This window comes from Podarcis gaigeae, assembly GCF_964106915.1.
Source record: "Podarcis gaigeae genome assembly, chromosome: 5".
Lineage (NCBI taxonomy): Eukaryota > Metazoa > Chordata > Lepidosauria > Squamata > Lacertidae > Podarcis > Podarcis gaigeae.
This window is the reverse complement of record NC_139681.1, coordinates 61,427,763-61,440,503: the sequence shown is the minus strand read 5'-3', so window position 1 is coordinate 61,440,503 and position 12,741 is coordinate 61,427,763. Positions and strand designations below refer to the sequence as shown.

Below are 12,741 nucleotides of genomic sequence, written 5' to 3'. Positions count from 1 at the left end.
GAAAAAACTTGACTTTTGATTTCTAACAAGTAACTAACAAAGGTTTTGGGGAGCAATCTGAATTTTCAGCAGACTTAGGTACTTCAGCTTTTAATATCTCTTGAATAATTTTCAGATCACTCAAGTGGGATGTTAAGTTAGTAGGGACTGTATAACAAGGTTATTATTGTATCTTGATTGTCGTACTGGCTTCCAGTGAATACATTTAAGAACACTGCTGTTTTCTATATACAGTATGTTGCTTTTGTAGCCTTTGGTTACAGAATGACCTAACAGACAGCTTTATGATATCCCTGCAGCAGTTTCTCCTAATGATGTTTTCCTACATTGAACTACTTAAAGTACTTGTAGATGGTGCTTTCCTTGGAAAAGGGGAGTATTAAATGGAGCATTAAAACCCCATATTATGACACTTGCTACTGGCAGGAGCTATGTATTCATAGTGAATTAAAGCACTAACCTTTGCTTTCGTTTTGTAGTCCTTCAGTTATTGTTAAGATTCTGTGTTGGTAGCATTTTAATGTATCTTTTGGAATTTATTATGTTCTTCAGCTGGGCTAACAAATGTGTATCATAAAGAGGAACTAAATGAATGTCAGCTAAACATAGCCTTGTAGCCTGGATATGCATATTATGTGAATGATAGTGTGTGGGGCTAGATGTGGAGCAGTGAGAAAATGTCCAGAACTGTGTGTAGACAGACTTGGCACTTTAGCCTTGGGAAATGGCAGCCAGCCAGCCAGCCAGCCAGCCAGCCAGTAAGCAGTGAGTCAGAGCCAAGAGTATCTGAAAAAAAACAAACCAAATATAAAAGCTGGAAGGATTATTCCTGTCTTTTTATTACTGCCCTCCACACTCCCTTAAATATGCAGACCATTTCCTGTGGTAGTCAGATGCTGATAGCTTTACAGGAGACAGGCTGCTGTGTGCTCACTTTAGTCAAACAGGTGAGATCAGAGCCGTAATTGGACAGGACAGAGCTCTGACTTCAGACACTGAGGTTTTTCTTAAAATGTTTCCTGTATCTTCATCAAAGCTTGATAAGATCACCTTGACTAGTTTGAAGAATTGTATCCTCACACCAAGATAATATCTCTCTCACACAGGAAAGGAATCTCTGCACTGTGTGTTTGACTGTTGTTTATTGCACTTGGGTATAGATAAGATCAGCAGCTCAGTTTTATGAATGTGTTGGATATTTCCAGCAGAGGGCAGTCAAACAATAAAGAATATTGATATCAAAGCCAGTACTTTCCTTCTTTTTGTGGTTGGGGAGGGGTAAAATCAGAAAAATTGGCTGTTCTTAAAGAAATGCTTCATGTGTGCAGAGGAGGGTGACCAAGGTGATCAAAGGTCTGGAAACTAAGCCCTATGAGGAACAGTTGAGGGAGCTGGGTAGCCTGGAAAAGAGGAGACTGAGAGGAGATAGATATCCATCTTAACATATCTAAAGGGCTCCTACATGGCAGATGGAGCAAGCTTGTTTTTTCCTGCTCCAGAGGCTAGGACCCAAACCAGTGGATTCAAGTTACAAGAAAGGGGGTTCCAACTAAACATCAGGAAGAACCTTCTGACGGTAAGAGCTGTTCAACAGTGGAACGGACTCCCTTGTAAGATGGTAGACTCTCTTTCATTGGAGGTTTTTAGGCAGAGGTTGGATGGCCCTATGTCCTGGATGCTTTACTTGAGATCCCTACTTTTCAGGGAGTTGGACAAGATGATGACCCTTGGGGTCCCTTCTGACTCTACAATTCTTTGATTCTATGACTTGATTATCTTCTTGACTTCTAGACTATTATAAAAGAGGGCATGCTGATGAAACAGACCAGCTCATTTCAGCGCTGGAAGAGACGTTACTTCAAATTGCGAGGACGAACTCTATACTATGCCAAAACAGCAAAGGTATGTGGCTCTCCATGAAATTATGGGAGGGTAATAAGGAATAGGAATCATCCAGTTTGTATGACTACAGCACAACGGTTACTAGCTACTAAGAGTGTTTACGCTCACAAACCTGCTACTCAGGAGTTCATAATTGTTGCTTTACTTTGGTAAAACTATTAACTATTCTAAAATAGGAACTGGTTATCCCTTACTTAAGTACTGATAGATTGTTTTTCTTTGTGTCCATGAGGGGTAGAAACACAGGAAGCTGCCTTATACAGAGTCAAGTCATTGGACTATCTAGCTTTGTGTTGTCTACCCTGACAGACAGCAGATGAAGTCTCTCTCAGACCTACTTGGAGATGTTGGGGATTGAGCCTGGTGCCTTCTGAATGCAAAAGAGATGCTTTACCGCTGAGCAGAACATTGATGCCAAAATTATTACAAAGATATGATTAAATAATAAAAACTGGCATCACATTTCTATATGTAGTAGAAGTTCTACATATATTAAAGGGGGCTGGATCTCCCCAAAGTTTTTTTCTACATGACATTGGTTGACACTGATCCTAACACCCATAGGATCAGAAAGGATAGGTGTCTCTTGTGACTGGATAGTGAAAGCACTTGATATACTGTACATGGATTTCCCTGAGAAAGTTAGTACTCAAAAGAGCCTCAGCCAAAACTATGTATACCAAGTGTGTCCATTACCAAGCCCAAGGATCATTTTGCTGCTTTCTCTCTTGTTTTATTTTCTGCCCCTTGCTTTTATCTTCTCAGCAGAGATCCTCAGTAGCAGAGGATTAGGGTGAGGATTAGGATTCAGCCAGAAGGAGATTTTCCCTGCTCCCTCCCTTGGTAGGTCATATTGACTCACCTGTCAAGCACCTGATGTTACTGTTATGTCAGATCACCTGCTTCTCCTTTGCAGTGTGACTTAAGTTCAAGCCAGGATGCAAGGGAAAAGGTTCATTTGCACATGCAGGTTGAGTTTAAGCCATGTTTACAAAGAAGCCCTGCTTGCAAGTAGGGGTTGCCTGCATGTTTGGCACCAAGGGCTGCTTGTGTTTGGCACCAAATTTAAAAGGTGTTGAATGCAAACCCTGCTTACCAACAAACTGTCAGGAGCACATTTGAAGGCTCCCCATTGGTCTACTTCAGCTGTGTCTTTACCTGTCTCACACCTAACATCATGTATGTCTAATGGGGAACAGATGATTGTGCCTTTGAGAATACGGCCTCACAGGCCAAATCAGGATGCTTGCCAGGCCTAATTTGACCCATGGGGTGGAGGCTCCCCATGCTTGAAATAGACATCTCCTAATCTCCTATAATGCCCCCAGATCAAAAATTACATAGCCAATTTAATTTAATTTTAATCAACGGGCTTCTTTGTACTTAAAAGCATCTGGCAGATGCTTATTTCTGGAGTACCTGTGGAATAATGAATAGTTATTTCTTCAATTTCGTGCCCACCATTCACCACAGGGTCCCAGGGTGGGTTACGGCTACTTAAAAATGCAATATTAAAATCAGTTTAAAACTATATTTATAATGAGGTCAGAGGTCAGGGTAAAAAGGTGCACCTTCACTGTGCAATTTGGGAAGTGCAGGAGTCATGTCCGGAATTCCCCATACGGCAGTGGCTTGACAGGGAAATGGAGTGTTATAGGTTGCCTCTATGGGAGATGCTGTGCAAATTCTTCGCCTTGCCCTCATCCACACACACCATGCAGGATTTTGAGGAAGCTCCGATTGTTTGTCTTGCAGAATCTATCTTATTCTTCGCCAGCACCAACCACCAGAGGCAGTTCTTTTAACCCTTCATTATATATATATGATTTGTAACAGTTATGAAATAAACAAACAACCTAATTGAAGTTTTACATTTATTTTTCCTTTTCCCAGTCAATCATTTTTGATGAGGTGGATCTGACAGATGCCAGCGTGGCAGAATCCAGCACTAAAAATGTCAACAACAGCTTCACGGTAGGATTACTCATCACTTTGTGGAATGAAATTATAAAAGTATCGCAGTTCTGTTCACAATAATTCCATTGTTGATAAAGTAAATAATATAATAATATATGAAGCTGTAATGGGCAAATATTATTAGAGTGAATAGGAGATAGTAGGAGCAAGTGGCATTGATATTGATGTTTGCCTCCTATGTGCAGAATGGGAACAGGGGGTAGCATTTCAGGAGAAACAGGAAGATTTTCCCTGTGCAACATCTTTTCCCAGCTAATTTTCCCAATTTTAATCAATAAACACTTAGACTTGATGGTAGGGAAAGTGGTTAGGGCAGAGAGTTGCAAAGAAAAAAATAGTAGATGAGCCAGGGTCAAGTACACACCTGCTGTTTCTCCCCTGGAAATTACTTGGGGCCTCCACTTGGTGCATGGGAGCTGGAATTCTGTGTGTGTCACTGAATGTTCTGGTTCAGGTGCAATGCTAAACCACATTTTAGCATTGCAAAAATGAGTCCAGCTCAATGGCTAGTGAAAGCAAGCTTAACCTCAAGCCATCATTTATGAAAATGGCTTATTTTACCTAACTGTAGTAAAAATTACCATCGTTTAGGATTTGGACATACTATAACTGGAAAGTCAAAAGTGAAAGCTTTCAAACTCCTTGTGGCCATGCCAGAGGAGTGAGGAGGGCTAAGCTCATTTTCGCGATGATAAACCATGCTTTATGAAGTCTTTAACTCCAAATAGATAGACTTGAATTCCAAAGAATTTTACATAATACTTTTTGCATGTTGAGTGTGACATATCAGATGATTTTATGTGATATAAAAAGAGTTAAAAGCTTGGCCAAAATGTACTGATATTACTGATGTTCACTTCTGTAAGAGGACAGCATCATTTCCTGTTGCAGCAAATATTGGATGTATCCTCTTGGGTTGTGCAAGAGACAGAAATAAATTAACATACCAATCCCATTTGGCCACAATCTCTGGGAGTTTCTTGGTGTCCACAGATAGCCAAATGTAAGCAGCATAAGCTAGAAAAAGAGAAGGTACTTGAATTTTTCCAGCCAGTTCAATATGGTCATATTGTTAGTTTCCATTTATGCTGGCAGGAAATTGGTTTAGTTTATTCTGTTTTTATCTCCGCTGCATTTGAATGTTCTGCATGTCTTTGGGATCTGTGCAGTATATATGTATTTTAAAGGATGATGGATGGAACTATTTTTATAGTATGTAGAATTTTGGAGGATCACAGACCAAAGTATATTGTAAGAATACTTAAGGGATAGTTTATTCAAGTCAAAGGCCTGTTTTTCTATAATCCTGTGGTAGACCATGGCATTGTGCATTTGTATTGTTAGTATATTTTGTTGGTAAACTGTGACACCAAAGCTGATGCATACCTGGAAGACATGTCTAGAGCACATCTGGTTCAAGTCTATAGAACCAATTGCTGTTGCTGTAGCCTGATTATATGGATAGGGTGGCAATTTTGGGTTTTGAAATCTAGCATAGAGGAGCTGACTACAGGGTGGCTCCAGGGGATGGGGAATAACCTCATGGAGGGAGAGAATGAGCCAGCATGGTGTAGTGGTTAAGAGCTGTGGACTCGTAATCTGGTGAACCGGGTTCGCTTCCCCGCTCCTCCACATACAGCTGCTGGGTGACCTTGGGCTTGTCACACTTCTTTGAAGTCTCTCATCCTCACTCAGCTCACAGAGTGTGTGTTGTGGGGGAGGAAGGGAAAGGAGATTGTTGGCCACTTTGAGATTCCTTAAGTGGAGTGAAAGGCGGGATATCAAGTCCAAACTCCTCCTCCTCCTCCTCTTCTCTCCTATTTGAGGGAAGCATGCAAGACTAGTTGGATAACTACTGCTAGCTGATAACATTTCTTTTAGCAATATAAAATCCCCCCCCCCCAAAAAATGGAGCTTTTTTGGGGGGGGATGAAAAAGTGCAATACTGTACTCTTTACATACAGAAAGTCACTTTGTTACTTTAGGAACATAAAATGCATTAGTTTAGCATGGAATTATCTCTGGTATATTAAATATTAATTTTATTCAGACAATATTTACAAATTATTTTTCTGAGTTATCACTATCACTTCCTGCTTCTTCATATTTATCATCATATTGTTCACCCACGTTGTAAAAAGCTTCTACCCTTTCAGATGTATTTATTATTTGTTTATAAAACATAAACAATGTGTTGTCAATATGGGGATGATGTGTTGTCAATATGGGGATGATACTCACCTCTATCACTCTTTTATATGCCATTCAGGAGAGGTTGTGTAGGTGCTGAATTATGTCTGCAGGTAGTGATGGGCTGGATGAAGGCCAATAAACTGAAGTTCATGGAACATGCAAGTTAAATTAAACAGCTCTCAATTTTGGCCTTTGTTACACATCATGTTAAAACATATTTATTCACCCAGACTTTGTGGGACTCTCTTAGAAGTAATTGTTGGTGGAGAGAAAGGGGAAGATACCAAGCTTACTTTTTTTCTTGACTAGTGAGCTTAGCAAAATAAATTAGAACACTGGATTTCAGCTTTATAGGGCATGCTAAACAGCCCCTTCTAGATTCTGGAAGTTGAATGCTGTCTTAGTGAATCCACTTGACTGTGATGTTTTCTAACTATTAATATTGTGGCAATTGTGTGTTTTTTATTATGATAGAAATGTGTTTTACTGCTAGCTTATTGATTATGGGATGTTGGCAGCAGTTTTATGCTTTGTATCGCAAAAGTTACACTAAGAAAGGTAACATATAAATATGTTTAAATGACTAAAATAAAGGCCATTCTTAGATTTCTTTAGTAGGGGGGTGATGTAGTTAGGTTTCATTTCATTTGGCACTGATGTAGGTTAAAGGCTTCACAGAAGTTGTGACTCTTGAACTGGGATTCAAAGTGAGAAGTGGCACCACATAAGTGTTCTGGGTAAGGAGTTCTAGTTAAAAGAGACCGCATGGAGGAATGGGCAGAGTTTGTTTAGGAGAACAGGAGACCTTTGTGCAGCTAAATATATTTCCAGCTATAAGATATTTGTACCTGCTACAAATAGTGGGTGAACCAGATGATCATTTAATCCAGCATCAGATCCTCATCTGAAATAATCATTTTTGGCGATCACTCTAAAATATGATTCCTTCAAAATAATTCAGCAAAACATACTGTCTGCAATGCAGTTTACTGTCCATTATAAACTATTTTAAAACAACATCAATTTCACATTTACATTCTCTGATGTTGGAGATTATGTAGGAGAAAGTTCCCAGATAAAAACTGAGACATGTAGTAAGTGAGTGGGCAGGATAGTTTGCTTGGTACTCCTGTGCTATTTGGAGTTTGCATATGCATGGCATGCAGCAGATCTGTCAATAATCATAATTCTTACCTTAGACCTATTCTCTAAATACTGAGTTGGTGAAGAGGTGGAGTTCAGACTCCTGGAGACTTCCATACACCCTCTTTGAGTTAGGAAGTGCCTCTTAGCTTTACCGCAGACCGGAAACAGCATGTTTTCACAGTCAGTGCCTGTCTCCTGAGTTTGCTGCCAGTAGGAGCAAATCTGTCCCTGCTCCTCCTTAAGCAGACAGCTAATCAGCTTGTGGGGAGTTGCACAGAATTCCTCAAAATTGGCTGAATGCAGGAATAATCCTATTAATACCTGCATCAAATTCTGAGGAACTTGCTCATTGTGAAGAAGAGGAGATATAGATGAGGTCAGACATGTGGATTATAAAAAGACTGTGTGTGAGATGGTAACAAATAAGACGAGAAAAGTGGACTGAAAGTACTCCACCAGACGCTGCTGAAGACTGCAACTGCTCTTTATTATTAGAAACCGTCAGAAATTCAGATACTTTAGAGTAAGTTGATAAGGCTCTTTCTGACTCTTTTCTGTTTATTTGTAGTGAAGTTAATAATAGAGACACATTTCACTCTTCTGTACAGTTGCATAAGTAAATGTTTTTCTGGGCTGAAAGTACACAGGAACAGACCTTGCTGCCCGAGGTAAAATTAGAAATGTTGTCATATTTTCCAGCACAGGAAGGTTGTAGATTTGGGGTTTGGGGGTCTCTCATAATGTAACACTGTGGTTATGCAGTGTTATTTGTTTCTTCTCTCATACAGATGAGATAAAAGTAGAAGAGTTGTTTTTATAGATTTAGAGTTGTATGAAAGTGTCTATAAAATAGCAGAGTCTTGGGGATGAGAGAGCTTCCTCATTTGTGGAAAGAAGTGTAAGGAAAAACATGTGGCTGTTGTTTTCTCTCATTAGTATTTTCTCATTAGAGTTGGTCCTGCTCTGGAATTGCTCTCCCTTGCTTTCTTCTTGCAGGCTTCCCATTATCTTTAATCTAGTAAACAAAATGTCTGCCACAATCTTAGTGGTGCTAGAAGTGGGTATATCTGCCTTGCAAGTAAATATCTGCTTTCTTACTTGAAACTGAAGCTGTACTTTGACATGCTGTGTCCCGTCCCTCGTTTCCCTCCCCCACGAGGCTAGTGAGTGAGTACTCTGTACTTCACTCTCTGAGAGTGCAATCCTATGCATGTTTACTTGACCGTAATCCCAAGTAAACAATGGGCCTTACTCCCTGGTAACTATGTACAGTGGTATCTCAGGTTAAGTACTTAATTTGTTCTGGAGGTCTGTTCTTAACCTGAAGCACCACTTTAGCTAATGGGGCCTCCTCCTGCTGCTGTACCGCCAGAGCACGATTTCTGTTCTCATCCTGAAGCAAAGTTCTTAACCCGAGGTACTATTTGTGGGTTAGCGGAGTCTGTAACCTGAAGCGTATGTAACCCGAGGTACCACTGTATAGGACTGCAGCCTGAGTTTTCTGGAAGTACCTGATCCTGTAGCATTGTGTTAATAATGCATTAGTGGCAGAAAAGAAGTCAAGATCATTGGTTGCTTATTTGTTCAAAAATGTTAAGTACGATACCTTTTTAAAAATAAACTTGAAGGGATACAGATATCTTTGTTACTGTTTGTTTACTATAAGCCTGACTTAGTTTTAAAAATTTATCTGCTTTAAATATAGGGTGTGCTATGTGCCTTGCTACTCTCACTGGGACTTAAAAAACTGTCATGTCAGTCTCTCCCTATGAGAGTAAGGTAAAAAAGGTAAAGGACCCCTGGACGTGTAAGTCCAGTCAAAGGTAACTGGGGTGTGGCGCTCAACTCAACTTCAGGCTGAGGGAGCTGGCGTTTGTCCACAGGCAGCTTTCCTGGTGCGACGGAACACAGTGACAAGTGCCAGAGCGCACGGAAATGCCATTTACCTATTTATCTACTTGCGGTACCTATTTATCTACTTGCGGGTGGCACTGTGGTCTAAACTACTGAGCCTCTTGGGCTTGCGGATTGAAAGGTTAACTGTTTGAATCCTCACAGTGGGGTGAGCTCCTGTTGCTCTGTCCCAGCTTCTGCCAACCTAGCAGTTTGAAAGTACACCAATGCAAGTAGATAAATAGGTACTGCTGTGGTAGGAAGGTAAACAGTGTTTCTGTGCTCTCTGGCTTCCATTATGGTGTTCCGTCACACCAGAGGCGGTTTAGTCATGCTGGCCGCATGACCAGGAAAGCTGTCTGTGAACAAACACTGGCTCCCTCAGCCTGAAAGCGAGATGAGCGCTTCACCCCATAGTTGCCTTTGACTGGACTTAACTGTCCAGGGGTGTTTACCTTTCACCGTATGAGAGTATACTCAGGGCTTTTAACCATTTGCTGTAGGAAAATATTGGTATATTTGCAGAAAGGCAATGAAATTGCATTTCGGGGGCTTGGTTATCTTGGAGATCAAAGTGGGCTCAGGGCATCTTAGAATACCACTGATATCCTAGCCCACAACTTCTAAGCATAAATGCCAACTGAATGTGGCTGAGGCTGGACCCTTTAGGACAGAGCCAGGCACTGAGGTATGCATGGGAATAGTCCTCAAAAGATACATGGAGGAAGAAAGGTCTTGCTTAGCCATTCATTCTCTATAAGGTGCTTCACCCCCTTACCTGTCACCAATGGCACTCAAGTATAAATCTGGACCAGAATTTGCTTGCCTCAGTATGCCCAAATCTCACTGCAGCAATGAAAGCAATCCCAACATTCATCAAGTGGGGTAGATGATAAGAGTTGTAACATGTGATAGAATAATAGTCCTCCATTATTACCAAACAATTGGGAACCCACCCACTTCCATAGTATTCAATTTGCCCTATTTTAATATAAGTGGCATGTCTGCCAGAATACTAAATTCTTTATTCTAGGTGTTGCCATTCAACCGAAATCCTTCAGTCTGCCCACATCCTGTACACCACCGAAGAATAATGCACATTCCAATACCTGTATGTTTGCCAACAGGGAGGGGCGTGCATTTCTACTTCCTGCAGAATTACCACTCCGGCCTACAGAGCCAGTCAATCTCAACAGCATTTAGCTGACTTCCATATTCTGTAGAAAAAGAAGGAAACACACCCACACCATTGAATCACTACCCCCTGAGCTTGAGTTTCCTACCTCATCCTCTGCAAAATCTGCTAAGAGGCCAATCAGTAGTCCTTGACTTGGTAAGTTACCCACTTAATAATCTTGAAAATGTACAGTCCCTGGGCAGTATAGGGAGAAATCTGAGAGAAACAAATTTTGGAAACAGGCTGAGGCAAAAGCTATACTGGTACCTATAACCACTTGTTGTAATATATGGAGAAAATACATTCTTAAGTAGCCATACCTGCTAAGAAGTAGGGATCAGTGGTATATATCACTTGATCTGGTGGCTACTACGGAGAGGTTGTTTTCAGTGATGACACCTTATAAATCAGAGTCGGGTAGGCTTTGACACCCCACCCCCCGATATTGCTGAACTGCCCTACCCTTTCCTGAACAGATCTGTGAGGTACCTTCTTTTCTTTTAATTTAGACACTAGATTTTCTGTTCAATGTGGCTTTTAACTGACCCCTAATGATCTAGGGTTTTAGTGCTTTTTAATATCCACTCTTGATTGGATTGCTGTTTGCTATTTAAATTGGTCCTTCCTTCCTTCCTTCCTTCCTTCCTTCCTTCCTTCCTTCCTTCCTAGTTATATAATGCTTGATTTTTAGTATTTTAATCATATAATGTTACTAGTTTATCTTTTTGCATGTCACTTTGAAAATATTTTTCAAAATGACTCACAAATGCTAAAAATAAGCAATGAGGTGACACTTAGGCTATTTCCTTGGTGTCTGACTGTTTGACTACTTTTGTGTTAATTTATTCCTACATTGGGGTAGGCATTGCGTCTGTCAATTTCAGAATCTTGGCTTTGTTCAAACACTTATTTGGTGAGGGTCTGCTTTTGTTTTGCACATTTGTTGTTAAGTAGCCATAGTTTTAGTTCTGCGTAAGGGGCTGTAGCAATCAAATTTGTTACTTTCTCCCTATCTTGAATAAGTTATATATTGCTTTATTCTTGGACTTGGGCATTTTTGTTTTCACTGTTTATCTTATCTTGAATGTAATTTAACTGGGTAAGGATGAGGTAGGCAATATAGTATATTGACATTTGAATTAGACCTTGGTCTTTACTACTTCTCTGATGAAATGGATATGTTCTGCTTTGTTTGAAGAGAAATCAAATACTGAAGGTTTCTTTCTTTATGTTAAATAGCAGCACTGAGCATTAAGTTCTGATTTGTTCCATTGTTTCTGGCAAATCTGGATAATTTGCTTTCAGGCTTGCAAACAGAGCACATTTCTGTACGAATTAGTACACTCGTTGTTTATGCTAGGTTATACATACTACATTTTTTCTTTTCTTTTATTGTTACATTTGTATCCCATTTTTCCAAGGAACTCATAGTAACATTTTAGTCTCCCTTATAATGTAGCTTAGGGTACTTTATGGGTTACTATGTGAGGTAGGTTAGTAGCTTATGCAAGGCCACCCAGTGAATTTTAACCACTACAATACCTTGGCTGTTGCGAGGGAGAATGGTGAGTAGGGATCACACTGTTGACAGGCTTCAGCAAAACTGTTTTTGGGGCAGGTTTTGGTCAGCTTGTTTGGCACAAAGTTCGTGGAATTTACTCCTGAATAGCTTTGTTTTAGGGACGTGGGTGGCGCTGTGGGTAAAACCTCAGTGCCTAGGACTTGCCGATCGTATGGTCGGCAGTTGGAATCCCCGCTGCGGGTTGAGCCCCCGTCTTTCGGTCCCAGCTCCTGCCCACCTAGCAGTTCAAAAGCACCCTTAAAAGTGCAAGCAGATAAATAGGTACCGCTTTATAGTGGGAAGGTAAACGGCGTTCCGTGTGCTGCGCTGGTGCAGGATCGCCAGAGCAGCCATGTCACACTGGCCATGTGACCCGGAAGTGTCTGCGGACGGCGCCGGCTCCCAGCCTCTAGAGTGAGATGAGCGCACAACCCTAGAGTCTGTCAAGACTTGCCCGTACGGGCAGGGGTACCTTTACCTTTACCTAGCTTTGTTTACCAGGCTGTACCTATAGATATGGAAGTATTATTTGACTCAAATATCGGCTCTGCCACCATGAAACAAGATTTTTGCTTGTTTAACTGCTTGTTTTACTACTCCGGAAATATTATTGGGGAGCAGGGAAGGGGGTGGAGATGGCTGGTGAATTGACCTGATTCTGGGAGTGTAGAGATAGTAAGTGGCCCCTTGCTGTTCAGAGGCCAGAGGCATTTTTACATTTTCCTGTTCCTTTTTAAGTCCATAAAATAGTTCTCCATTTGAAAATAAAACTCCTGTGAAAATAACATTCAGGTGTTTTATCCCCAGAAAATATATATTATAGTCTCTCCTGGAGAAAGAGAGAAGATGTAAGGTAGTTTTCACAATATGGTAATGTTATATAGAACAGTAA

At 40.7% G+C, this 12,741-nt stretch overlaps 1 protein-coding gene across 12 annotated transcripts in view; it reads left to right on the top strand.

The window, feature by feature from the left end:
* The window catches only part of DGKD (diacylglycerol kinase delta), a 68,116-nt gene that overhangs the window by 15,190 nt on the left and 40,185 nt on the right, over window positions 1–12,741 (top strand). For 8 of the 12 annotated variants that reach the window (XM_083741680.1, XM_083741688.1, XM_083741686.1 and 5 more), the window contains exons 2-3: window positions 1,792–1,902; window positions 3,796–3,876. In XM_083741680.1, coding sequence (XP_083597806.1) covers window positions 1,792–1,902; window positions 3,796–3,876 — 192 coding nt within the window. Of the gene's footprint in view, window positions 1–1,791; window positions 1,903–3,795; window positions 3,877–7,381; window positions 7,742–10,243; window positions 10,445–12,741 lie in introns of those variants that run through there. The other 4 variants (XM_083741682.1, XM_083741684.1, XM_083741685.1 and 1 more) reach the window with 4 other exon arrangements.